This window comes from Bufo gargarizans, chromosome 10, assembly GCF_014858855.1.
Source record: "Bufo gargarizans isolate SCDJY-AF-19 chromosome 10, ASM1485885v1, whole genome shotgun sequence".
Classification (NCBI taxonomy): domain Eukaryota; kingdom Metazoa; phylum Chordata; class Amphibia; order Anura; family Bufonidae; genus Bufo; species Bufo gargarizans.
Window position 1 is genome coordinate 68,366,775 of NC_058089.1, and position 25,843 is coordinate 68,392,617.

General features: G+C 43.4%; 1 protein-coding gene across 7 annotated transcripts in view; it reads right to left on the reverse strand.

Moving 5' to 3' along the window:
• RIPOR1 (RHO family interacting cell polarization regulator 1) overlaps positions 1 to 25,843 on the reverse strand; it is a 289,814-nt gene that overhangs the window by 49,479 nt on the left and 214,492 nt on the right. For 6 of the 7 annotated variants that reach the window (XM_044271143.1, XM_044271141.1, XM_044271137.1 and 3 more), the window contains 3 exons: positions 23,567 to 23,709; positions 10,187 to 10,361; positions 3,002 to 3,137 (listed from right to left, as the gene is read on the reverse strand). In XM_044271143.1, coding sequence (XP_044127078.1) covers positions 3,002 to 3,137; positions 10,187 to 10,361; positions 23,567 to 23,709 — 454 coding nt within the window. The remainder of the gene's footprint in view (positions 1 to 3,001; positions 3,138 to 10,186; positions 10,362 to 23,566; positions 23,710 to 25,843) is intronic. The other variant, XM_044271138.1, reaches the window with a different exon arrangement.

A 25,843-nucleotide genomic window follows, 5' to 3' on the forward strand; every position in this document is an offset into this window, starting at 1 on the left:
ATTAATTCTGACAAACTCCAAGAAGTGATTATGAAAGAATGGGTTGCTATCAGTCAGGAATTGGCCCAGAAGTTGATTGAGAGCATGCCCAGTCGAATTGCAGAGGTCCTGAAAAAGAAGGGCCAACACTGCAAATACTGACTCTTTGCATAAATGTCATGTAATTGTCGATAAAAGCCTTTGAAACGTATGAAGTGCGTGTAATTATATTTCACTACATCACAGAAACAACTGAAACAAAGATCTAAAGGCAGTTTAGCAGCAAACTTTGTGAAAACTAATATTTGTGTCATTCTCAAAATTTTGGGCCACGACTGTATGTATATATATATATATATGAGGCCTCATTGAGAAGGCCGAAACGTTGCTGGGAATAAAGTTTGGGGTCGTTACCCTATCGCCAAAAGCTGGAAGTGCTGCCTCTTTATTCGCTGAATATATGTCTTGGAGGAAAAGCCTGCCTCTCTCTCTCTCTCTCTCTCTCTCTGGAGGTGTCGATGGCTTTCCTTGCAGGGTCCACATCACCTGGGGCAGACATTCTGGCGGTCCGGAGGAGGCAAGCGTTGCTATTTCCCCCGCGCTGACTATGTCGGAAGGCAGAACGTGGACCACCCACCTCCTTTTCAATGCTGGTGCTAGCCTGAGCGCTTTCGGGGAAGGCGTGACGACGTCACATGCCTGCGCTGCGTTCCACAGTGCGCAGTACCTGGAAGTGGATATTGGAGTGTTCCCTAGAAATGGGAACCCCCCCAACCACCGCACCAATGATCCTGGCCAACGCACATGGGAAGAAAAGCCCGGGGCAGCCAGCACAAGCCAGACTTAAGACAGAGGGGAAGGAGGATCTGCCCAAAATCGCTCCGGGATCCTTCCCCCTGCAGGAGCCCTCCGGAAGAACTTACCAAAGGCCCTGCGCACCCCATGCTGATCCCTATCCGGTCACTTGAGGGACAGGAAAACAACTGGTGATGGTAAAGGGGAGGAGGCTTTTACGCGCTGATCTTGGTACCCTCCATGAAGGGCTGTTGTGGAGGCGTGGGGAAAAAATAAAATACTACATTCCATGCCATGATTATTTTCATCATCTTCAGCTTAGGCATGCTGCACGGGAGCAAGTTAGGTTGATGGCTATTACACTGACCTCATCTATATTTGAAGACCTTATTGGCACCCCGAACTTCTCTAAACCCCCAACCAAAGTATATACTTTATTGCAGTCTAGTGGCGCTAAGCCCTCAGAAATCTTATGCTAAATGGTCAGCAGATATCCCAGCATTAACAGTTGAAGTTTAGAGGCAGGTAGACCCCTTCTATTTTTCCTCGGTGACTAGTGCTTGTGATTTACTCATCCAAACGAAATTCTTAAACAGGATATACTATACACCAGTGAAACTCAAACAAATGTTTTCATTGTCAGGTGGCTGTTGGGACGTACATGCACGCGGGGTGGTCCTGTTCTATTGTCAATCAGTTTTGGTCAGAGGTCCTATTGTTTCTTAATACTTATTTCAATTCCCCAGGATCCCCAGGGGGATGGGCTTTTCTTCTGTGCTCATAAAATCTTAATGTCTTGCTTAACCTTACTCACTAGATCCAATTAATATGTTCCTTTATACAAAATCCTGTACAATAACAGAAAACATCCCCAGAAGTTTGATAAAATCTGGGCACGCTGAATTGAACGTGACAGTACTGCTTTTTAATGGCACTTTATTTCTGCATTTCTGTGAACTGACAACGCTTGGAGACAAGAAGTATGAATGTATATTTAATTGGCAGTCTTACATTTTTATTTTTATTTTGGTTGTTTCTTAAAATGAAAAAGCCTTTTAAAGAAATAAAATAAACTGTTTGAGTGAAAGTTAAAGACAAGTAGCAGATATTTTTTGTTGTGCGATGACCTAGCCTTAAGGGCTCATGCACACGACGGTCCGCAAAAAACAAATGCCGCCTGTGTGCCTTCCGCAATTTGCGGAACGGAACAGGAGGCCCATTATAGTGATGCCTATTCTTGTCCGCAAAACGAACAAGAATAGTACATGTCTCATAATTTTTGCGGGGTCACGGAACAAAGCAACAGATGCGGAATGGTTTCGTATATGGAATCAAAATACAGTCCGCATACAGAACGCAAAAAACGTTCATGTGCATGAGCCCTAAGGCTGTATTGGGTGCCTTTGTTGCAGTATTCATCAAAATACCAGGGAAAATAGCACAGTGAGCTGTGCTATTTTTGCTGGTAAATGACTGACCTCATGACTGTCAGTGGGGTACCTTAAGAACCATCATGTGACAGATCCGTGCCTATAACCGATTCTCGGCCACATTAGTGAGTACTGCATACAATTGTGCCTCTCTCACCATATTTTGTCTCCCATGGAGTATTCAGAGAAACATCCTCTATACAGGTCCTCATATACATGGAAGCTACAGGTGAAAACAGGAAGCAGGACCACAGACTATTTCTGGCACCTATTTAGCATTCTAGTCATGCCAGGAGTGAAACATAAAAAAAGGGTCTAAAAGAAAAACTAGGGGGCACATTTATTAAGATTAGTGTTTTAGATGCCGGTCTTAATAAGCCCTATACCTGGTGGTGGATCCGCCACAGATATAAAGAGGCGCAGGCCTCTTCATGACTTCAGCGGATGTGCCGCCGCTTCTAAAACAGGTGTAGAAAATGCTAAATGTTTAATAAATGACCCCCTAAATTTGTTGACCAGTCACAGTACAGCTTCCATGCTTTTTTCTCATGTATAACACTAACTAATGTGTCCTCTGAATGATGCATAGGAATTCTGTATTGATACCAGTTATATGCTATGGCCATAGAGATAAGTATAGCGGGATATGTATAATCCCTGCTTTCATTTAGTTTACATTCAGTCACCAGTTGGTCCATTCCTGTGGCTAGTAGATAAATTTTTTAATAGATGCGTGGCATATAGAATAAATCCACTTTATAAGGACAACTTAAAATACAATGTATAAAAGGTCTCACCTTCTACTGCAGAATGTTCCCTTCCTGATTTTTCCTCGGTTAGCGTACAGATCATGTCCAAGATATGGGCTTCTCTCATTAATTTATCAAGTGCATATAACTCATGACAGCGAAGGGGTCCAAATGTGCCTAAATGCTGCAGAAAATTATAACAAGTATAGGTTAATACAAGGTTAGCACATTCTGTTGAGGATAAAAGATAACACAACCTCTTCAGCGAACAGAAATATTTCTCCAAGCTGCACAATTCATGTTTATTTGCTGAATTTTTAGAGGTACAGATAGGGCCATCTGTCACAAAGACCGGAATCGTCGAACGGTGTATTGTCTTCCTGGCGCTCAAATTCGACACATTGCAAATCGGATTGCCAGATTACTGGGTGGGGCTGGATAAGATCCAGCAGTAATGATTCATATCGGAAAAATAAAGAGGGTGGTCCCTCAAGGGAGGATGGTGCGATGACCCCCCACCCCCAGGAAACTACTTGTTAATTAGAACTATGAAGAAAAAGGGGTAGTAACGTATTAAAACCTAAATTTTATTAGGATAATTTAAGATCCCAGTGATGGGAAGGAAACCCCTAACAGATCAACAAAACAAGCAACAGCAGGGGACCTGACGTGGCAGGTCGCCTGATGGTCAGGCCCACATTTACGCCTCTAGGTGGGGCGGAAGGTGAACTGTATGACCTATAGACATAAACAAGATAAAGACCGTGGCGGTGTGCCGAAGGTCTATAGACATGCCATAAGGCGAGAAAAGGGTGGGTCTTACCGGTGGTGGACGAGCAGGACCTTCAAGTCCAATACCCAAGGGGAGGTGTTCTCACATCTGGGTACGTCCTCCAGTTGGCGGTCACTTTGTGCAAGAGGGCCACAGGGGAAGTCTGACCTATTATGCCCTAAAGTGCCTCCTGACACGGGGTCCTATCCCCGAAAGGGGTGGCCCCGTCCGGAACCTTACCCTAAGTTAGATAACCCTAGGTGGCCCTGTGGGAACAGGGAAATGGCCTTATTGGGGCAAAAAAATCCAGGTTAGCTACTTGTATGAGGGTGAAGAACTATTGTGGAAATATACTCACTATCCCTACGCGTTTCGTTTGAGAATATATCCTACTATAAGGGATGCAGGGAGGGGGTATAAATTGAGGTGGCGCAGACTTAGCAGGACTTGGTAGTCCAAATCAACCCAGATTCCTATAAAGTGAAAGACATCAATAAAGATCCAATCAGGCTGGGGCACTTGCTGCAACTCAGTATAATGGCATGTGGTGATTAATTACTCACTGTTTATTATGGAGAGCTTGTGGCCTTCACCATGGGGTACGGCAGGACAGGTAAGCGCGCCGACAGTCTGCCGGCGTCTGACAGCGCGTCCAAGCACGCTGTTAGGGTTAAATGGAAGGGGGAAGGTGGCTGGGCGCATGCGCTGCGGGCGTGGCCACCGCCCACGTGATTATGTAACTGGCACGTGACTAGGCCGGCTGCGTCCCCATTTGCGCATGCGCAATTGCCAGAAAGGGCAGCCCATTCGCGGCGCCGCCTCACCGACGTCACGGCGCCCCATGAGTGTCATAGCATGGGGGCGTGATCGTGGCGGAGCGCAGCGGCAGCTGACCGAGAGAGGTAGCAGGGGCCGATGTCTGTAAGAACCGGCTCCTACAACTGCACTCCTGCAGGTGCTGGAGAGGATAAGGGCCATCCCCTCCAGCATGGGACCTGAGCGGGGACTTACTTGGCAGTCCGATCACAGACATAGACAGGGTGTATTAACTCTTAGTGGCACATAGTACCACCCCTGTTAGAAATAAATCACAAAGGAGACACGTGATAGTGTCCACTCTCATTTCAAATCGGGTTGTAACTTCAGTGACCCTTGTTGGGAACGGATGACACCTGAGAAAAGGAGAAACCCCATGATAATTGAGGGGTGAATGAGTGGCAAGACCAGGGCACATTACGTGGATCCAAATGCCCTATAGTCCCCTCACCCACCCACCCCATTCAGTGCATAGGCTGGTGGTGTATTTAGTTGACTGGCATCAATGCAGGTCACAAAAAACTGGCAAATTGTAACTGATCATTCAGACCATGGGGGTAGGTGGTTTTCAATTTAAATATCCACCAGCATTCTCTCTGGAGGATCTTTTTGTCCCAATCCCCCCCCTCGTAGTGGCTTCCTGATCATTTCTAGGCCTAAAAATGTTACAGCTGATGCCCGTTCCCCATGAACAGAGTGGACATGTCTTGCCACTGGGGTATCTCTGTTGTTACGGATATTGCCCATGTGTTCACCTATGCGTACCCGTAGTTCCCTACGGGTCTTACCCACATATCTCATTCCGCAATCGCAGGTGAGGCCCGTGGGTTCGAGTGTTAGGGATTTACACTGAGTGACAAATTTGCAAAAAATAGAGCGACCGCACTTGAAACATCCAATGACTGGTCTATCCAGCCACGTCCTTTTTTTAAGTGGATTGTAGTGGCTATGGACAAATTGGTCTCTTAAGTTGGTCCCTCTCCTGTAGGTCACATATGGATGGGGGCTGACCACATCGGCCAGATCTGGGTCCATCAGGAGGGTATCCCAATTCCATCCTAGAATCTCTTTAATTTGTGTGGCCGCTGAGTCGAATGTACCTATGACTCGTAGTTTGTAGTTTCCTATCGGAATCAATGACAAAGTTAGAGGTAGGTGAAACGTCCTTAAAAATTATTTTAGGGATTTGGGTCACAAACTTAAGGCAAGGACCTCAAAAGGTAGCGTTTTCCGAAATACTACCTGTACGACAAGCCAGACAAGAAAGGCAGCAAGAGATTCGGGAGATAAAGAAGTGGCTCAAGAACTGCTGTAGGAAGGAGGGGTTTGGGTTCCTGGAGAACTGGGACAACTTCTCTGTCGGCTACAGGCTCTATCGTAGGCATGCGCTGCACCATAATAGGGAAGGGGCAGCTGTTTTTGGGGAGAAGATGGCTAGAAGGCTGGAGGAGTGTATAAACTAGGGAGGGGGGGGGGGATTACATTATAAGAGGGGAAGAAGAAGGGACATAAAAAATATATATAAACCTCTTAATTGTAAGTATACTAATGCCAGAAGCCTGACTAATAAAACTAGTGAACTGGAATTAGTGATGTGTGAGGAGAACTATGACATAGTGGGAATAACTGAGACATGGCTGGATGATAGCTATGTAAAGTCCTGTCTAAAGCCCACACTACAGGAAGATATAAGTGAGGGACATGAACATGTGGAGTCACTGTGGGTAGAAATACATGGAGGCAAAAACAATAAAAACACTAATAGGAGTTTATTATAAACCACCTAATATGCCAGAGTCCACAGAAAATCTGCTACTAAACGAAATAGACAAGGCAGCAAATCACAATGAGGTAGTTATTATGGGGGACTTCAACTACCCAGATATAGACTCCTTGCTTCGAGTTAAGATAACCACGCCCCCTTCCCTGCGCCTTGGCTGTGACTGACAGCGCTTATGCAGAGAGTTCGACAAAGCCAGCCAAACTGCCGGCTGTCAGTCACAGCGAAGGGGCAGGGAAGGGGGCGTGGTTATCTTAACTTGAAGCAAGGAGGCCGCTGCCCCCTTGACTGTCAGTCAGGGAATGGGGTAGTGAAAAGAGGCAGTCTGGAAGCCTCTCTATGTTACACACAAGCATCTTCTGAAGATTGAAGACTGAAGCCAGATTTTCCTTAGTAACGATGATACAGCTTTGTTTAGAAGACCCCACAGCCTGTTTTCTAGTACAAAGAAACATCGTTCCCTAATAAAGCATATTACAAAAATAAACTGAAACGACAATTACACTTTAAATCTGTGGCCTCTCAGTCTGTGAGAAATGCAAGTCTACTGAACAACAGATATTAATAGAGATTGTTGCGGGTCCAACACCCGACACCCCCGATCAGCTGTTTGAGGAGGAGGAGGCGGCGCTCCATGCAAGTATGGCTTCCTCTTCATTACATTGCCCATTGTCTCAGCAGTTCAATGCTGAGTACTCGCTCTATTTACGTTTTCCGGGAAAATACTTTTATTTAAGAAGTGAAATGAAGTTGGAATGACTAAAACAAAGCAAAAAAACATAAAATCTCATAACTCAACTTACAGATCACTTGCCACTGCTGTCCCACCACTGCTCTGGTCCCACACACCCTCTCCACACTGGAAATGGCTTGGACTGTCTGCTAAGTCAATCACTGGCTGCAGCAGTGACCCACCTCAGCAGCAATTGGTTGAGCAGGCAGTGTATTCCTGCTTATCAAGCTTGACACCAGGAAATGGAGAGTAGCGAGGACTGGAGCAACGGCAAGGGATCAGTGAGGTGTCTACTGAGTTTAAGTCATTTAACCCATTTTTAAGTAAAAAATATTCTCCAGGAAAAACCCCTTCAACTCCTTATTGCTTTTTAAAGGAATGCAGAAAACATTTTTTTATAAACTTTATCCACTATAAATAACATGACTACATAAACACTTATGATTTATTCTTTTTAAAAACAGCTTTTTCTATTTAGTTCTTAAACTTTATTTTTTTGTCCTGTTAGTAGACTCATACTTTTACATAATTTTGAATTATATTAAATATAGCCAAATAAAATGCACAGCAGATTTACACTGACAAGCAAAAGGGTAATAATGTTTTTAACTTTCAGGTTCCATATCTCACCATCCACTAGAGCTTCGAATGTCAAACTACAATCATTTTATAGACAATCTTGGCTATCTTAGGGCTCTTTCACACTTGCGTTTTTTTCTTCCGGCATAGAGTTCCTTCGTCGGGGCTCTATGCCGGAAGAATCCTGATCAGTTTTATCCCAATGCATTCTGAATGGAGAGAAATCCATTCAGGATGCATCAGGATGTCTTCAGTTCCGGACCGGAACGTTTTTTGGCCGGAGAAAATACTGCAGCATGCTGCGCTTTTTGCTCTGGCCAAAAATCCTGAACACTTGCCGCAAGGCCGGATCCGGAATTAATGCCCATTGAAAGGCATTAATCTGGATCCGGCCTTAAGCTAAACGTCGTTTCGGCGCATTACCGGATCCGACGTTTAGCTTTTTCTGAATGGTTATAATGGCTGCCAGGATGCTAAAGTCCTGTTTGCCATGGTAAAGTGTAGTGGGGGAGCAGTATACTTACCGTCCGTGCAGCTCCCGGGGCGCTTCAGAGTGACGTCAGGGCGCCCCACGCGCATGGATCACGTGATCACATGGATCACGTCATCCATGCGCATGGGGCGCTCTGACGACATTCTGGAGCGCCCCGGGAGCCGCACGGACGGTAAGTATACTGCTCCCCCGCTCCCCACTACTACTATGGCAACCAGGACTTTAATAGCGTCCTGGCTGCCATAGTAACACTGAACGCATTTTGAAGACGGATCAGTCTTCAAATGCTTTCAGTTCACTTGCGGTGTTACAGATCCGGCGGGCACTTCCAGCAAATGGAGTACACGCCGTATCCGGACAACGCAAGTGTGAAAGAGCCCTAATACATAAATTAGACTTGCAATTATTTAGCATATGATTAGTTATGCAGATACTTCTGTAACTACGTTGTAACTGTTTTGCACTTGGTGGTGAAACAATATTTTTCTTCTTGCATACTACAAGTTACAACCTGTTCTCACATTCCCTAATAGCTCAGTGTGTTATTAGGTTGATTCCCAAGTGAAAGGTCACTGGCTTGAATCAAGGAGCAGCCATGAAGATTTCCCAAGAAAAGAGAAACAGCATCATCCACCTCATTGATAGCTGTATCTCGGCCCAAAAAATTGCCAAAATGCATCATGTGAGTGCCATGACAGTTGGAAGAATACAAAATGAAGTCCATCCATTCCAAAGCCAAGAGGTGGATGTCCAGGCAAAATATCGGAGTCATCGGCTCATCACAAGGTCTATCAGGTTTGGCACAACAAACATGGCAGTGGAGGTGACTCGTATGCTTCGTAATAGTGAGATCACAGACGTCTATGTACGAACCATGTGACACACATTATACAAGTCTGGAATGGTGGGTTGAAAAAAAAGGTGAAGCCGCCTCAACTTCGATATCATCATAAGAAGCGTCAACTCGAGTTTGCAAAAAAGGTAGGAACAGTGGACAGTAGAAAATTGCATATGGGCGATTTGGAACGATGAGACGAAAGTCAATAGACTGGGTTCTGATGGGTGCAAATGGGTCTGGAAGAAACAAGGGAAAAGGGCGCTAAAGGAATGAGAAATGGAAGGAACTCAAGTTCGGTGGAGGAAGCCTGATGATATGGCGTGATTTCACAGCCAAAGGCATTGGATACTGGATCTCAATGCTGAGCTATATGTGAGTATCATACAAGTCGAGTTACTTCGTACTCTCAAGTACTATGGGTATAAAAAGGATGAGAGTGTTCCAGCAGGACAACGACCTGAAGCATACTTCGAGATTGGCGAAGAAATGGTTCAATGACAATGAAGTAAAGGTGCTGGATTGGCCCCCACAATTCCCATACGTTAACCAAATCGAAAACTTGTGGGTAGAGTTGAAAAAAAAAAAGCTGTATTCGTACCCAAGTGATTCGACCAGTATGCACCAACATTGAGAACGTGTGGAAGAGACCTGGGAACAGATTTCGGTGAAGATATGCTTGAATCTGATCAAGAGCATGCTTAGAAGGATTCAGGCAATGTTGAAAGCCAAAAGGTGGATTTACAAAATACTAACAAAATAATACAATTAAAATTTTGAGTTTTAGAAGCAAAACAATAATGCAGTTACATGACAAGAATCTACATAACTAACAATGTGCTAAATAGTTGCAAGGCCAATTTATGTATGAGATAGCCAAGGTGATTGTCTATAGAATAATGGTAGTCTCACGTCCGAAGCTGTAGTGGATGGTGACATATGGAGCCTGAAAGTCAAAAGTTCAAAACATTGTTACTCTTTTGCTCATCAGTGCAAGTCATACCTCAGTATAGCCCTGGGGATCCTTCTTATGCCCATGGCTGTCACACACAAAATAGTCAGCTTCAGAATGGGGACACAAAAGGACTCCTTCTCTTCCTTGATGCAGCAATTATAATTGACCATAGCATTTCAGAATCAGACCGAATCAAATTTACTCAGACTCTGGACATTACTGTAGGGCGGCAGTTGTCAATCGCATATGCAGTCACATTTTATTACTCACCAACAGCAGCCTATTGCAGTTGTGCAGGTGTATAACCAAGGCCTTATCCAACTGTTCACTACCAGTGGTCAGAGGATTGGAGAGTCCTTCAGAGGAAGAGCATACCACAACATCCTCCATCTTGGCCTTTTTCTGTTCAATTGGTGTTACAGGCACAGCTTCACTACTCTCGCTCCTACAAGAAAATACAAGATGTGGTTATTTAGCTGCATCAATTTGTAGATTATCTCCTGACAATTACCTTATATAAGCAGTAAACCAAATTAAAAGGGAACCTGTCACCTCCAACAAACATCCCAAGCCGGCAGCAGTACCTGAGAGTAGCCAGCAGCATGTTTGTAACAATTATTTTCTTCCTGCAGGCAGATGAAGTAAAAGCTGTAAAAACGTTCTTTAATCCCCTGCCCGGCACGCTTCTCTAGTCATGCTTGAAGTCAAGGGGCCAGCGGCCTCCTTGCTTCAAGTCACGGTAACCATACCCCCTTCCCTGCCCCTTCGCTCTGATTGACAGCGCTTATGCACGACAGTTCGGCTGGCTTTGCCGAACTGCCGGCTGTCAGTCACAGTGAAGGGGCAGGGAAGGGGGCGTGGTTACCGTGACTTGAAGCAAGGAGGCCGCTGCCTCTTTGACTTAAAGGGAACCTGTCATGTGGATATTTGATTATAATCTAACTAATTATATACAATCATTAACTACTAAAAAGTGCCTTAGAAGTATTCACTTACTGGTGTGACAGATGGTTACCTCATAATATACACAAAAAGAAGCTGCATGCTAATGAGACGATTTGAGTCCAGCGTGACGTCAGTGAGTCCAGCGTTTTTTTAATTCAGAGCTATAGCCACTCCCCTGCCCACCTGCTGCTGATTCATTTGGAAAATAACTAACTGTCAATCAGCAGCAGGTAGGTAGGAAGAGTCAGGAGCTCATGAATATTCAGGACTGATCATTATGAGCTGGAGCTTTTCAATACAAGATGTTGGCAAATTGACTGGGTCAATTAAAGAAAGTGACCCAGCATTTTGCTAAAAGAATCAGTCACTTATTTATGTTGCCCTTAGTTAGGACACCATAAAACTGGCGACAGGTTCCCTTTAAAGCCTGACTAGAGAAGCACTCCGGCAGGGGATTAAAGAACGTTTTTACAGCTTTTGCTTCATCTGCCTGCAGGAAGAAAATGATTGTTGCAAACATGCTGCTGGCTACTCTAAGGTACTGCTGGGGATGTTTGTTGGAGGTGACAGGTTCCCTTTAACCCCTTAAGGACACAGCCTTTTTACACCTTAGGACCAGGCCATTTTTTGCAAATCTGACCAGTGTCACTATAAGTGCTGATAACTTTAAAACGCTTTGACTTATCCAGGCCGTTCTGAGATTGTTTTTTCGTCACATATTGTACTTCATGACACTGGTAAAATGAAGTTAAAAAAAAAATTTTTTTTGCACCAAAAAATACCTAATTTAACAAAAATTTGGAAAAATTTGCAAATTTCAAAGTTTCAGTTTCTCTACTTCTGTAATACATAGTAATACCCCTAAAAATTGTGATGCCTTTACATTCCCCATATGTCTACTTCATGTTTGAATTATTTTGGGAATGATATTTTATTTTTTGGGGATGTTACAAGGCTTAGAAGTTTAGATGCAAATCTTGAAATTTTTCAGAAATTTACAAAAACCCAATTTTTAGGGACCACTACAGCTCTGAAGTCACTTTGCGAGGCTTACATAATAGAAACCACCCAAAAATGACCCCATTCTATAAACTACACCCCTCAAGGTATTCAAAACTGATTTTACAAACTTAGTTAACCCTTTAGGTGTTGCACAAGAGTTATTGGCAAATGGGGATGAAATTTGAGAATTTCATTTTCTTGGCTAATTTTCCATTTTAACCCATTTTTTCCACTAACAAAGCAAGGGTTAACAGCCAAACAAGACTGTATCTTTATTGCCCTGACTCTGCCGTTTACAGAAACACCCAATATGTGGCCGTAAACTACTGTACGGCCACACAGCGGGGCGTAGAGTGAAAGGTGCGCCATATGGTTTTTGGAAGGCAGGTTTTGCTGGACTGTTTTTTTGACTCCATGTCCCATTTGAAGCCCCCTGATGCACCCCTAGAGTAGAAACTCCATAAAAGTGACCCCATCTAAGAAACTACACCCCTCAAGGTATTCAAAACTGATTTTACTAACTTCATTAACCCTTTAGGTGTTGCACAAGAGTTATTGGCAAATGGGGATGAAATTTGAGAATTTCATTTTTTTGCCTAATTTTCCATTTTAACCCATTTTTTCCACTAACAAAGCAAGGGTTAACAGCCAAACAAGACTGTATCTTTATTGCCCTGACTCTGCCGTTTACAGAAACACCCCATATGTGGCCGTAAACTACTGTACGGCCACACAGCGGGGCGTAGAGTGAAAGGTGCGCCGTATGGTTTTTGGAAGGCAGGTTTTGCTAGACAGTTTTTTTGACACCATGTCCCATTTGAAGCCCCCCTGATGCACCCCTAGAGTAGAAACTCCATAAAAGTGACCCCATCTAAGAAACTACACCCCTCAAGGTATTCAAAACTGATTTTACAAAGTTTGTTAACCCTTTAGGTGTTGCACAAGATTTAATGGAAAATAGAGATACAATTTCAAAATTTCACTTTTTTGTCAGATTTTCCATTTTAATATTTTTTTTTCCAGTTACAAAGCAAGGGTTAACAGCCAAACAAAACTCATTATTTATGGCCCTGATTCTGTAGTTTACAGAAACACCCCATATGTGGTCGTAAACTGCTGTACGGGCACACGACAGGGCGCAGAAGGAAAGGAATGCCATACGGTTTTTGGAAGGCAGATTTTGCTGGACTGGTTTTATTGACACCATGTCCCATTTGAAGCCCCCCTGATGCACCCCTAGAGTAGAAACTCCATAAAAGTGACCCCATCTAAGAAACTAAACCCCTCAAGGTATTCAAAACTGATTTTACAAAGTTTGTTAACCCTTTAGGTGTTGCACAAGATTTAATGGAAAATAGAGATACAATTTCAAAATTTCACTTTTTTGGCAGATTTTCCATTTTAATATTTTTTTTCCAGTTACAAAGCAAGGGTTAACAGCCAAACAAAACTCATTATTTATGGCCCTGATTCTGTAGTTTACAGAAACACCCCATATGTGGTCATAAACTGCTGTACGGGCACACGGCAGGGCGCAGAAGGAAAGGAATGCCATACGGTTTTTGGAAGGCAGATTTTGCTGGACTGGTTTTATTGACACCATGTCCCATTTGAAGCCCCCCTGATGCACCCCTAGAGTAGAAACTCCAAAAAAGTGACCCCATTTTAGAAACTACGGGATAAGGTGGCAGTTTTGTTGGTACTAGTTTAGGGTACATATGATTTTTGGTTGCTCTATATTACACTTTTTGTGCGGCAAGGTAACAAGAAATAGCTTTTTTGGCACCATTTTTTTTTGTTATTTACAACATTCATCTGACAGGTTAGATCATGTGGTAATTTTATAGAGCAGGTTGTCACGGACGCGGCGATACCTAATATGTATACAATTTTTTTTATTTATGTAAGTTTTACACAATGAATTAATTTTTAAAACAAAAAAAAGTTTTAGTGTCTCCATAGTCTAAGAGCCATAGTTTTTTTTAGTTTTTGGGCGATTATCTCAAGTAGGGTCTCATTTTTTGCGGGATGAGATTACGGTTTTATTGGCACTATTTTGGGGTGCATATGACTTTTTAATCGCTTGCTGTTACACTTTTTGTGAAGTAAGATGACAAAAAATTGCTTTTTTTACACCGTTTCTTTTTTTTTTTTTTTTTACGGTGGTCACCTGAGGGGTTAGGTCATGTGATATTTTTATAGAGCCGGTCGATACGGACGCGGCGATACCCAATATGTATACTTTTTTTTATTTATGTAAGTTTTACACAATGATTTCATTTTTGAAACAAAAAAAATCATGTTTTAGTGTTTCCATAGTCTAAGAGCCATAGTTTTTTCAGTTTTGGGGCGATTATCTTGGGTAGGGTATGATTTTTGCGGGATGAGATGACGGTTTGATTGTTACAATTTTGGAGTACATACAACTTTTTTGATCACTTTTATTAACTTTTTGGGGAAGTAAGGTGGGCAAAATTTCAATTTCATCATAGTTTTTAATTTTTTATTTTTATGGCGTTCACCGTTTGGGTAAAGTAACATGACCGTTTTATAGATCAGGTCGTTACGGACGCGGCGATACCAAACATGTGTAGGGAATTTAATTTTTTTTATTTTTAATCAGTGATAAATGTGTTTTTTGATTTTTACTTTATTTTCACTTTTTTTCACTTTCTTTTTGACCCAGACCCACTTGGTTCTTGAAGATCCAGTGGGTCTGATGTCTGTATAATACAGTACAGTACAATATATAGTACTGTACTGTATTTTACACTTTGTCTGAACAGATCTATGCCTTTCAGCACAGATCTGTTCAGCACCATGGACAGCAGGACGCCTGAGAAGGCGTCCTGTTGCCATGGGAACCTTCCCCGTCTGCTCAGTTATGGTCAGAACTGCGCAGACGGGGAAGGGTAAGGACGGGGCTTGGGGGGCTGCCTGGGAGCTCTCTCCCTCTCCATTCGGAGGGGCTGCAAAGGCACAGCAGCCCCCCGATGGGAGAGGGAGGGAGCTCCCTGCGCTGTTAACCTTTTCCATACAGCGGTCCGTACGGACCGCTGTATGGAAAGGGTTAAACGGCTGACATCGCATCACCGATGTCAGCCGTTTATACCAGGGTGCCAGCAATGTGCTGGCACCCTGGTATACCCACTAGACACCAACGATTACGCAATGGGAGGCGGGCGGGGGATCGCGATCCCGCCTGCCGCACCGCCCGCCTCCCGCAACCCTCCCCCTGCACCTCCCACCCGGCAAAAATCACTAAGGGGTGCAGGTGGGGGGGATACAGATGCATTTTAGGAATGCTAAAGTTTCTGATCCCCGCGGTCAGGGACCGCGGGGATCAGAAACTGCAGAAATCGCAGCAAACCGCAGGTCTGAATTGACCTGCGGTTTGCCGCGATCGCCGACATGGGGGGGTCACGGGACCCCCCGGCGCATTTAGCCTAGGTGCCTGCTCAATGATTTGAGCAGGCGCCGGGTTCCGATCACTGCCAGCCGCACGGCAGTGATCAGAAATACACAGGGCGTACATGTACGCCCTGTGTCCTTAAGTACCAGGGCACAAGGGCGTACCTGTACGCCCTATGTCCTTAAGAGGTTAAAGGCTTTGAACACCTTTGGGGGCATTTTTCTTTTATTATTGCATTGTACTCATTTTGAATTTTTATAAAAAAATATATGTAATCCCTTTTTGTGTACATAGCTGAGATGTTGTAATAGCAGCCTGTGGATTTTCTGTCTTTTCCGTCATTTGCAGAGCTGACAGACTCCAGTGTCCAGAATGGAGGCTCACGCTCACACATGGACACACATTCGTGTGAAACAGCCCTAAGGGTACGGCCACACGGTAAGATATATGCATGCAGTTTTGGAAGCCAAAACTGGAAGCGAATTCAAAAAAAGGAGAACATTTTCACCTTTTAAGATCCACTCATGACTTTGGCTTCCTAAACTGCATGCAGAAATCTGACCATGTGGCCGTACCTTTAGAGGGCTGGGCAAGTAAGAAACCTCTAATAAATATTCATAAGCAGTCATGCTGTTCAGTACATTGCTAGAGAAAGTCACATAGTGCAGATTGTATTTATCATCAAATATTTACTGGTAGTATCGAGCCCCCCTAGTTCCTGAACTGTGATACTTGGGTTACTTGGTGGTATGGGACATCTTTAGCTTCCTCATCTACTGTTCTCAGGCATGTCTCTCTCCCCCCGGCACTCCCTGTATTGTTCCCTAGTCTGTCCCCCCTCCTTTTTGTCTCCGAGTTTGTTTCCCCGATTTCATACAGCGGTAAATTGAATAGCATTACACTGCTTGTACACTATGCATGTTTCTTTGGAATGTATTTGCCTCTCCTATTTATTTATTTTTGATTGATACAAACATGCTCATCACTCTGCTCTTTTTCTAATAAAAATTGATTGAACCATATCATCTCATTTTGATTAGTTCAAAGACACAGATAAATTTAATTTTGGTGGCAGACATACTTTAACCCTTCCCACATACTAAACATTAACAGTATAAACTTCTTAAAATCAGAAAGTACTGCAATTCCTGCATTTTCTTTTATGTATTAGAGAAAAAAATAAAATAAAAAATGAGATATCAAAAACAAGCTCTGTCCCGACACATTTCCCTCAGCGTTCAGATTCATCAGGCCACTACACTTGACCCACGGCTTAATCACAAAGTTTGTGGCATGTTTACATGTGGTGGCTCTAGTCTCGAGACCAGTTATTCGTTCAGCTACAGGTGTTCTTTATGAAATCCCGGGGGCGGTGTATATTTGCACATGCCCTTGTTCTCTCAATTATGTAGGAAACAACATTTCAGGAATTTCGTAGAAGAATCTGAACATGTGAATGACATGAAAGAAAAAAAAAGACACACTGGTGGCATATGTTCATATCACCCTAAGTATTAATGCTTGTCTTCTTAAGATTCTCCAACTTGTGAGACAGTCAGCAAAACAGGGTGATTGGGATAAACATATTTTGCAAAAAGAGGAGAGCTGGATTTATTACTTTAAGTCCCAGACGATAAGTTGATGTTTGAATGTTTCCTTTAGCTTTGGTTCTGTGGCTTATTTTTTAATGCTTCATATTCGTTTATTGGTGTGGGACTACACAACATTTTGTAATCTACAGCAGAGTATTGTATTGTGTATCCTTTTTGTTTAAACATATTTACTCTGCCACTCTCCCAGGGGTCACTTATTTCTTTGTTCTAACCCTCGTAGTGAAGGTGGTGTAGAATGTCGACAGAGGGTTGGTCCCTTGTTAAAGGGGCTGTCTCACTTCAGCAAATGGCATTTATCATGTAGAGAAAGTTCATACAAGCTACTTACTAATGTATTGCGATTGTACATTAGTAAGTGCCTTATATTAACTTTCTCTACATGATAATTCCATTTGCTGAATTGAGAAAACCCCTTTAAAAAGAGGTTATAGAAACATTAATAGTTTTAATCAGCTCGCATCAAACTTTGTGTAAAGAAATAGGTAAATCTCTCTTCCCTCAACCAGAGTCAGAGCCAGACCCAGGTGTTACCATATTGCTTGAATTCTTGCTGAGCACTCCTCCTCCTCCCTGCCCAGCCTGTGTCTTATTTACTCACAAAAGGTGTAAAAGGGGCTGGCCCAAGACAGGGATACAGGAAGTGATGACATACAGGAAGTGATGACATAGGGAGACAAGACACCATTATTTAGAATACCCTAGCCAACAAACACATGCATACTATAACCTACCATTACCACTGGAGCTAATTTTATCCAGCCTTACTCAGTGATCAATGCCAGATAAAATTACTATGATCCTCATGCATGTTTATTTACAGGACAACATCATTATCTCCAGCGGCTGATCAGGCGCACTAGAGACAACAAATGCACATTCCTTTTATATATATTGTTCTCTTAACAAATGCATCCACGCCAAGCCAATAAATCCGCGTCTTGCGTGGGGACCGTAGCCAGCGTCCATACATCAGTCAACAAAACACTGCTCTGCTGAACACATCAGTCTCCCCCGGCCCACAGCCCAGTGCTTAGCACATGGACCATTCGTCGACTGAGACCTCTGCGCCCAGCAGCTGTGACAGGACATACACGGGAAGATATCCACTCCCATGGTTTACCCTGACACAGAGACACGATGACAATACACAATATATTAAATACACATCCTAATAAAAATTTCCACACCAAAGAGGACCTTTCATCTGGCAAAAAATTCTGAACCAAGTGTAATGATCTGTAGAGCGGCGCCCAGGGATCTCATTGCCCTTACTATTATCCCTGGGTGCTGCTCCTTTCTCCTGCTATGCCCTCCGGTATGTTCGGTCACTTGGTTATAGTAGGAGGAGACTGCCCTCGTTCTCCTGGGCGTCTTCTTCTCCCAGGCTGTAGCGCTGGCCAATCGCAGCGCAGAGCTCACAGCCTGGAATGTATTTTTCTCCCAGGCTGTGAGCTCTGCGCTGCGATTGGCCAGTAAGTGCAGTGAGATCCCTGTGCGCCGCTGTATATCTCATGACACTTAGTTCAGAATTTTTTGCCATATGAAAGGTCCTCTTTAACTCCTTAAGGACTGGGCAAATCTGACCAGTGTCACTTTATGTGGTGATAACTTTAAAACACTGACTTATCCAGGACATTCGTCACATACTGTACTTCATGACACTGATAAAATAGTTAAAAAAAAAAAAATTTTATTTCTAAAAAAAATATTAAATACTAAATTTATTAAAATTTGGGAAAAAATTGCAAATTTCCAAGTTTCAATTTCTCTACTTATATAATACATAGTAATACCTCCAAAATAGTTATTACTTTACATTCGCCATATGTCTACTTCATGTTTGGATCATTTTGGGAATGACATTTTAGTTTTTGGGCACGTTACAAGGCTTAGAAGTTTAGAAGAAAATCTTGAAATTTTTCGGAAATTTTCAAAAACCCAATTTTTAGGGACCAGTTAAGGTCTGGTTAAGGTCTGAAGTCACTTTGTGAGGCTTACACAATAGAAACCACCCCTCAAGGTATTCAAAACTGATTTTACAAACGTCATTAACCCTTTAAGTGTTCCACAAGAGTTAATGGCAAATGGAGATAACATTTCAGAATTTATATTTTTTGGCAAATTTTCCATTTTAATCCATTTTTTCCAGTAACAAATCAAGGGTTAACAGCCAAACAAAATGCTGTATTTATTGCCCCGATCCTGTAGTTTGCAGAAACACCTCATATGTGGCCGTAAACTACTGGACGGGCACACGGTAGGGCGTAGAGGGAAAGGTGCGCCGTGTGGTTTTTGGAAGGCAGATTTTGCTGGACTGGTTCATTTATACCATGTCCCATTTGAAGCCACCCTGATGCACCCCTAGAGTAGAAACTTCATAAATGTGACCCCATTTTGGAAACTACAAGATAATGTGGCAGATTTTTAGGGTACATATGATTTTTGGTTTATCTATATTACATTTTTGTGAGGCAAGGTTACCAAAAATAGAAATTCTGAAATTTCATCTCCATTTGCCATAAACTGTTGAGGAACACCTAAAGGGTTAATAAAGTTTGTAAAATCAGTTTTCAATACCTTGAGGGGTGTAGATTCTTAGATGGGGTCGCTTTTATGGAGTTTCTACTCTGGGGGTGCGTCAGGGGGGCTTCAAATGGGACATGGTGCCCCCCCCCCCCCAAAAAAAAAAAAAAAAAAAAAAAAAAAAAGGCCATCAAAATAGGCCTTCCAGAAACCATACAGCGTTCCTTTCCTTCTGCGCCATGCCGTTTGGTCACACAGAAGTTTACTACTACATATGGGGTGTTTCTGTAAACTGCAGAATCAGGGTAAGAAATATTATGTTTTGTTTGGCTATTAACCCTTGCTTTGTTACTGGAAAAAAAACTGATTAAAATGGAAAATTTGCCCTAAAAATGCTGTTTTGGCACCGTTTTTATTAAATTTTTCTGACAGTGTTCATCTGAGGGGTTAGGTCATGGGGTATTTTTTTTAGAGCAGATTCTTACGGACGCGGCGATACCTAATATGTCTACTTTTTTTTTATTTTTTTATGTTTTACACTATATTATCTTTTTATAAACAAAAAAAAACAAAAAACATTTTAGTATCTCCATAGTCTAAGAGTCAAGTTTTTAGCCGATTATCTTCGGTAGGGGCTCATATTTTTTGGGATGAAAAGACTTTAATTGGCACTATTTTGGGGGGCATATGACTTTTTGATTGCTTGCTATTACAATTTTTGTGATGTAAGGTGACAAAACAATACATTTTTTTGCACGGTTTTTATTTTATTTTTTGACAGTGTTCATCTGAGGGGTTAGGTCATGGGGTATTGTTATAGAGCAGATTCTTACGGACGTGGCGATACCTAAATAGGTCTTAATTTTTTTTTTGTTTTAGTCGGAGAACCATATATATATATATTTTTTATCCGATTGTCAATGGCTAAATTAGGATATAAATTTAGTACTCCATGGAAGTGTAGTACTCCCTAAAGCAACCGTCAATGCAGAGGCCCAGATGATCGTGGCACGTGTCACACTGAGTGCTCATGTCCTTCCGTATCCCCCTCCTGTTACACACACTGCACTTTTTTGGGGACCATCCCATCTTTCCAGTATGGGGGACCACACCTGGAAAGTGTTTGCCAGGGACGATCTGGGCGCCTCCAGTTCCCGAGGTACTGCGGCCTGCTCTTTCCCGGTCAGAAAAGATCAGGGCCTTGAGGACTGCCTCATAGAATTGAAGGAATGTCCCTGTGCTGCCAGTGCTCCGGGACAGCACAAAAAAAAAAAAAGAGTTGTACAAGGCAACCTGTACAAAGTAGACCGCAACTTTTTGTACCATGCCCGGGTTTTGCGCATGGCATTATATGGCTTGAGGACTTGATCAGAGAGATCAACTCCTCCCATATACCGATTGTAGTCGACGATACAATCGGGCTTGAGGACTGATGCCGCGGTACCTTGCACAGGGACAGGGGTGATGCCGTTACCGTGAATTGTGGACAGTACAATGACATCCCTCTTTTCCTTATATCTGACCAGCAACAGTTTTTCACTGGTAAGGGCACGGGTCACACCCTTGGGGATAGGTACCTGGAGGGGGTGGGTAGGGAGGCCGCGTTGATTTTTTTCTGCATGGTCCCACAAGCGGATCTGGCGGCGAGGGACTGGAACAAGGGGATACTAGTATAAAAGTTATCCACGTACAGGTGGTAACCTTTATCTAGCAGTGGGTGCATAAGGTCACCACACAAGTTTCCCGCTAACACCAAAAGTGGGGGGACATTCTGGGGGTGGAATACGGGAATCTCGCCCCTCGTACACACAAAACTTGTAAGTGTATCCCGAGGTACTCTTACAAAGTTAGTACAGCTTCACGCCATACCTCGCTCGCTTAGAGGGAACACATACTGGGGGAAAATGAGTCTCCCCTTGAAAGCAATGAGAGACTCATCAACCACGATCTCCCTTCCAGGTACATAGGCCTGTACATAGGGGACATGTTGCATTATCTGAATAATGCAGGCATTTCTGGATGGCCTCAAACCGGGTAGGTGTCATGGCCGTACTGTAAAGTGGGGTCTAGTAGAGGACGTTCCCCACTCCAGTAATGCTCGATACTAGGTTTCTTGACTTGGCCCATGTGCAGCACGAGGCCCCAAAATGTCTCATCTCGGCTGCACTGACCGGAGTCCAACCACCGGGCATAGCCAAAAAGAAGCCCAGGTGTTGAGCAACAAACTGTTGGGCATACAGGTTTGTTTGCTCCACCATTAGATTTACAAAGTGGTCACTGAAACTAAAGTAGTCGTATTCAGTGAAGCCCACTGTGAAAATCTGGTTTCCTGGTTGGCCTACAAAATCAGGAATCACAGGCTCAAAACGCTCTGGGGTACACCAGACAAGTTCACTGGCAGGGGGCTCCAGTGGACTTATCTGGTGGGCCGGAAAGGGTCCCTGGCATGGAGGTCCCCTTGCTCCGCCTCCGTCGCCTTGGGGGCTCATCAACATCGCTAGATGATGCGGACGAGGATGACAAAAGGAAAGTGGGGTCATCCTCGTCCTCACTAGGACTCTTGGAGTCAGAGGCAAGCTGGGCGTATGCCTCCTCGGCCGGCGGGCCATAGGGGAGTGTGTGCGTGGGGTGTGCGATGTGCTAACAGTGGCCGGATGCTAAGAGTGCCGGCCACCATCAGCATACGCACACACAAAAAAATAAAATAAAAATTGTGGGGGTGGGGGCAAACTGAAGCACCCCTGGAGGGTCTAGGGTCACACAGCTGTACTGTGGACCCCAGAGACCCGATTTAGGGTGATGCATTCAGAAACAGTTTTCTTTTTTTTTCTTCCACTAACTTTCTCTTTATATCGCTGCGATCTCCTACAGCTTGGTGGTATTGTGACCGGTGGTGCATTGTGACCGGGTGCCTGCTCAATGATTTGAGCAGGCACAGGGTTCCGATCACCGCTCCCGCCGGTGATAGGATAGGTGCGCCCTGTGTCCTTAAGTACCGGGATAATGTGTCTGGAAGAGGTTAAGGCCTACTTTGGAATGCCTGGCCCTATTATAAATCTACTTTTACGGTAATTTTTATGATGTTACTTTCACTATCGCACACACTTATATCTTGAGTCGTGTTCACTTCTTTCTTTCTCCCTATACAGCGGCATGAATTCCATGCTAGACTTCTGCATTTTTGCTTGCGCTATGATGCCCGATTGGAGTGCTCCTTGGAGTATATTATAGTATCAGCACCAAAAAGAGAAAAAGGCATAGCACAGCTAGCAATATAAACTTTATTAATGTACCAAAAAGAAAATCGGATAAAGTACAATGACGAACAATACAATGGTGGATGAAAGACACACAGGATGGATAAGGGGATCACGATCTGGACAACATACTAAAACAATTGATGAATAGGTCGGAAAAGTACTAAATAGTTGATCAATACCCACGCTGGGAATATAATACAACGACCTAATCAAAAACTGCAAACAAGATACTGGAGCCAGATACAATACATATGTATAAAGTGCAAGATACAATGTACATGGACAAAATAATGAACGGTATAATAAATAAGTAGTCACATAAATACCAGAGTAGTGATCCAAAGCCCTGTATCCAAAGTATATTATAGTATCAGCACCGTCTAATTATGAACGGATCCGGTTGTATTATCTTTAAAATAGCCCTGACGGGTCAGTCATGATCACCTTGAAAGTCAATGGGGGGACAGATCAGTTTTTATTGTGTCCGAGAAAACGGATCATGGCGAGTCATGACGGATCCATCTTGATCTGCACCACATTGCGGACAGTAAAACCCTGCTTGCAGCATTATTTTGTCCACGATGGGGACGCAACCAAACAGAATGGAACGCATTCTGGTGCACTCAGTTTCGTTCAGTTCACTTTTGTCCCATCGACAATGAATGGGGACAAAACGTAAGCGTTTTCCCCTGCTATTGAGATCCTATGACCGATCTCAATAGCAGAAAGGGAAAGCGCAGATGTGAAAGTAGCCTTATCTTTAAAACCAGTCAAATGTCTTTAAACATGGGACCCCAATTCCTAGCCCACTGAAGATGTAACGTCACAGTAGCATGATAATTACATATACATGTAAAATGTGCGTTTCTCAATAAAATAAATACTATAGTCTTACCTTTCATTTGGAACACCTTCTCCCTCCGAGCATTCTGAATCCTCCATATCAGAAGTGGTATTTAAGAAGTCAAAACTCTCAAGGGCATTTTCCACTGTGAGGCTTATGCTGGATGCTCTGCTTCTGAATACTCCTTGCTTCTGCTGTCACGATTTAAAAATAAATAAATTAATTAATAAAAAAAAAGACAGGTCTGTGACTTATTAGATCGAAGACCTCTCCACCATTAAAGGTGTTCTCCAGGCCTGATGTATTGATGACCTATCCTTAGAAGAAATATCAGATCAGCCGAGGTCCGATTTCCAGCACCCCTGCCATTCAGCCATTTGCAGTAGCCTTAGTCGGAAACAGCCACCGGAAATGTTCACCTTCGTCCACTATAGCTCTGCTCCAATTCACTTTAAAGCTACATCATCTAGTCCCAGCCGCTACACAATGGACGAAGCTGGATAGTTCCGATGGCAGAGCTCCCATGAACAGTTGAACAGCTATGGTGCTGCGAGTCAGATTCCTAACGATCTGATAGTGATGACTTATTCTATGTATAGGTCATCAATACTTAAAAGGCTTTTCCGATTCATATCAATATCCTTTAAAATAACCATTTATGAAGATAGCTGTAATTTTATATGTTTTTCTTTCACCTTTATTGCTCCTATGTTCAATTCTGGGCCTTAGGGCTTATTCAGATGGCCAAAATTGTGGACCCATTCATTTCAACAGGGACACAAAAGATCCGGACAGCACGCGGTTCCGCGACTCCACGGAAAAGATAGAGCTTGTCGTATTCTTATCCACAATTGCGGACAAGAATAGGCATTTTCTATTATGGTTGCTGCCATGTGCGGTCTGCAAATTGCGGAACAGCCGTCCGGTATCCGCGTTTTGCGGATCCGCAAAGCACTACGGCCCTTAGTCACATGACCATGTCTAGGCAGCTCTTTCTTATTTCCTGTGATGTTATGTCCATGGACGTATCAAGAGCAGCAACAGGGGCAGTGATAGTGTATGTACCTAACTGGGTAGGAGGAGCTATAAACTAACCAGGCATTGTTAGGAGGTGTAGCAGAGAAAGGGAAAGTGCATTATGGGTTTGGTTAGATACAGCAACAGGAAGTGCTACATACAGGATATACACAAGCCAGCGATTTGTTTACACGGTGAAAGACAGAGCATAGGGAAGATGTACATGTGGTAAGCAACTACATGAGCACATCTGTTTAGGAACCCTAGTAATCCCAGAAAACCCCTTTAACCCTTTCACTGCCAGCGCTGTACATGTTCGTCTATGCTCTAGCGCCGTACATGGTGCCCGCTCACAAGTGAAGCGGGCATCATGGCCGGCAGGTCTCTGTTTCAATAATACTAAAAGTGGCAGTTAAAGGCTTTAAATGCTGTGTTCAAGTGAGATCAGGGCATCTAAAGTGTCAAAAACCCGGAAGCTCGCGCTTCCAGGAGTGTTACAGACATCCCCTGCGGCCAATGGAACAAATCCAAAAAAAGGGAGGAAAAAAAGCAAATTGGACATAATGTCACACCAAAGTCCAAAAATGGGCTGGACAAAATTATTGCCACCCTTTGAAAATTGTGGATAAATAAGATTGTTTCAAGCATGTGATGCTCCTTTAAACTCACCTGGGGCAAGTAACAGGTGTGGGCAATATAAAAATCACACATGAAAGCAGATAAAAAGTAGAGTAGTTCACTTAGTCTTTGCATTGTGCATAGTTCCAAAGATGTTCAAGCTGTCCTGCAGGCTCAGGGAGCATCAGTGTCCGCGCGAACTATCAGTCAACATTTAAATGAAATGAAACACTATGGCAGGAGACCCAGGAGGACCCCACTTCTGACAGACATAAAAAAGCAAGACTACATTTTGCAAAAATGAACTTGAGTAAGCCAAAATCCTTCTGAGAAAATGTCTTGTAGACAGAGGAGACCAAGATGGAGCTTTTTGGTAAATTCTACTGTTTACCGAAAACGGAATGAGGCCTACAAAGAAAAGAACAGTACCTACAGTAAGATATGGTGGAGGTTCTTTGATGTTATGGGGCTGTTTTGCTGCCTCTGGCACTGGGTGCCTTGATGTGTGCAAGGCATCATGAAATCTGAGGATTACAAACTGACTTTGGGTCGCACTTTAGAGCCCAGTGTCAGAAAGCTGGGATTGCATCTGAGATCTTGGGTCTTCCAGCAGGACAATGACCCCAAACATACATCAAAAAGCACCCAGAAATGGATGGCAACAAAGCACTGGAGAGTTCTGAAGTGGCCAGA